At 40.9% G+C, this 2,926-nt stretch overlaps 1 protein-coding gene across 1 annotated transcript; it reads right to left on the bottom strand.

The window, feature by feature from the left end:
- Positions 1-301: 301 nt before the first annotated feature.
- On the bottom strand, positions 302-2,640 carry LOC129849489 (stonustoxin subunit beta-like). The gene is made up of 3 exons (XM_055916317.1): positions 2,448-2,640; positions 2,263-2,322; positions 302-2,026 (listed from the first exon to the last, which is right to left on the bottom strand). Exons 1-3 carry the CDS (start codon positions 2,623-2,625, stop codon positions 1,512-1,514), a joined length of 753 nt encoding a protein of 250 aa, XP_055772292.1. The 5' UTR covers positions 2,626-2,640; the 3' UTR covers positions 302-1,511.
- Between the last annotated feature and the right edge of the window lie 286 nt (positions 2,641-2,926).

Genomic DNA, 2,926 nt, shown 5'->3' with positions numbered 1-2,926 from the left:
AACACTAAAGCATGATATTGTAATAAATCTACACCCTCTTCCCTACGTAGAACACTACTTTAGACTTGGTCAGAAGCACCGTAGGGAATAGGGAACCATTTGGAACAGAGACAGTAATTCCCCTGAACATCTTCCTCTTCCTCATCTGGTTTCTTGAACAGCCCTTCACTCCTCCCCTCTTCCTCCCCTCCCCCCGTTTCATTCTATTCTATCAGCCACACCACTAGCTCACCTCCACACAATACATTTACAAGTTAAAGACACACCTTGGAATAAATAACAAAGGAAAACTATTACTAGATGAAGTTTAGTGTTTTTTATTATTTCCCATCACCATAAATCATATTTAATCACTGAACAGTAGCAGACCTAACTTCATCTGTTCCTGACTCTGGATAGTGGATTAAAAAGACCATCAATCTCCAATGATATTAAAGTACTATTCTGAACATTACTGATATACTGAGTGGCAAGTCAAGATATCTGCTGGTTTTATTGTTTGGTCAATAGCACCACCTGCTGGACAGGTTTAATGTTGCTGGACTGAGCAGTATGGGCGGATGAAAGATGACACATTTAGGGCCGGTTTCCTGGACATCTACATTGAACATACTTTTTAGTCCAGGACTAGGATTAATATGTGTCTGGGAAACCAGTCCATATAGTTTAGTAGAAAGTAAGTGATTCCAGCTTGTAGTGGGCTGACTAGTCCTGAATTGTCCTTTAGTTCCTGGACCATTTTCCATGCAGCTCCAGGTGACAGAGAACACATCAATTAGGACCAACAAGCTGATCAATGATACTGAGGAGGATTACATAGAGACAGAGAACCAACTGAGAAAACATATCAATGGTTTTGAATGACAACCAATATACATCAACACCAGACATCATGATTCATGGAAATGTATAAGATTAAAACATTGCATTTACAAAAATATGAAAACCTTGAATTTTAATTCATAACATCTTCTGAAGATCAAATCAGTTAAATCATTGTAGATAAAAAAGAGCAGAATGAATCATCACATCTGGGGACCATCACCACCAGCATGACTAGTATCTATGTGGACCCTACTACAGTTTAACCAGCTCAGCTATAGACTACACCAGCATGACTAGTATCTATGTGGACACTACTACAGTGGAACTAGCTCAGCTATAGACTACACCAGCATGACTAGTATCTATGTGGACCCTACTACAGTTTAACCAGCTCAGCTATAGACTTCACCAGCATGACTAGTATCTATGTGGACCCTACTACAGTTTAACCAGCTCAGCTATAGACTACACCAGCATGACTAGTATCTATGTGGACCCTACTACAGTTTAACCAGCTCAGCTATAGACTACACCAGCATGACTAGTCTCTATGTGGACCCTACTACAGTTTAACCAGCTCAGCTATAGACTACACCAGCATGACTAGTCTCTATGTGGACCCTACTACAGTTTAACCAGCTCAGCTATAGACTACACCAGCATGACTAGTCTCTATGTGGACCCTACTACAGTTTAATCAGCTTAGCAGTACCATTGAGATGAAACCCAGGATAGAGGGGCTGAGTGAATGTGGTCTGGACTCTGTGGAGGAGGGTCATTGTGTCAGAGACACTGTAGAAGGACAGAGTACCTGCCTTGTGATCCAGGTACACTCCTACTCTGGAGGACTGAGGGCCTGATACTTTAGTCTCAACATGATTGTGTCTGAAACAATAACCACCACTATAGTACTTTAAACTCCAGGACTTGTTATTGTGTCCAAATCCACTATCTGTCCCTGTTCTGCTGATGTCTTTATATGAGACTGCTGTTTTAACCCACTCCCCAGTCCACTCCACCTCCCAGTAACAGCGTCCAGACAGACCCTCTCTACACAGAACCTGACAGTAGTTGTTGGTGAATCTGTCTGGATGGTCAGGATATGGTTGGACTTGGCCTGTACGTTTCACCTTTCTGTTCCCTTCAGACAGAGAGAGGAGTGTGTGTGCTGTGTTTGGGTCCAGTGTGAGCTGACAGGAATCTGGGAGAAGAGCAGAGCAGAGACCAATGAGGGGAGTCAGAACAATAAGTTAAGTCAGATACTGTATCTACCCTGTCTTTGATTAGAGTACAGCAGAGATCAAATCAGAGAAATATGAGGAATCAGATAGATACCCAGTCTTTGATTAGATCTACTATTGCTATATATTTCTAGAGGGATTGTTAGGAGTGTCAGTAAAAAGAGACTGTTAGTTACTTCACAATAAAGAGACTCACATTGTAACAACTGTTCTCTGGTCTTGGGCTCTGGAGGCAGTACAACATCCACTATATTCACTACAGACACACAAACACATTGACAGAGAGAGGGAATGTTATCATCAGACCATATTCCACATGTATATGACTAGTAGGGAACTTTCAATGGTCTAAAGTTGATGTTCTTATTGTTTTCAACACACCTGTAGTGGAGATCTTGGTCCATTCTCCTTTAAGGAAGTCTTCTAGTTTCTCTCTCAGTTCAGACACAGACTTACTCACATCTCCAAAGTACTGAAGAGGACGGACAACGATGCTGGGTAAGTCTGAAGATACACTGATACTGGAGAGAGACTTGTAACTCTGGAGAGAGACACACATAGTAACCTGGGGAAGGTTTTCTGTAGTATTATAAATGTAAGAGTTCTAAACTTCCTTAATAAGAACAATGTCCTGAGTAAAAGCCAAATTGGATTCATACCAAAACATCGCACAACTGAACATATTTACACCCTACACACCCTGATAGATAAACATGTCCACCAAAATAATACCAAAATATACGCTTGCTTTATCGACTTCCAAAAAGCATTTGATTCTATTTGGCATACAGGACTGTTCTACAAAGTTATTGAAAGTGGTGTAGGGGGTAAAACATATGACATAATTAAATCAATGTATA

Source organism: Salvelinus fontinalis, unplaced genomic scaffold, assembly GCF_029448725.1.
Source record: "Salvelinus fontinalis isolate EN_2023a unplaced genomic scaffold, ASM2944872v1 scaffold_1490, whole genome shotgun sequence".
NCBI lineage: Eukaryota > Metazoa > Chordata > Actinopteri > Salmoniformes > Salmonidae > Salvelinus > Salvelinus fontinalis.
The sequence above is the reverse complement of the archived record's forward strand: the minus strand, read 5'-3'. Positions and strand labels throughout refer to the sequence as shown.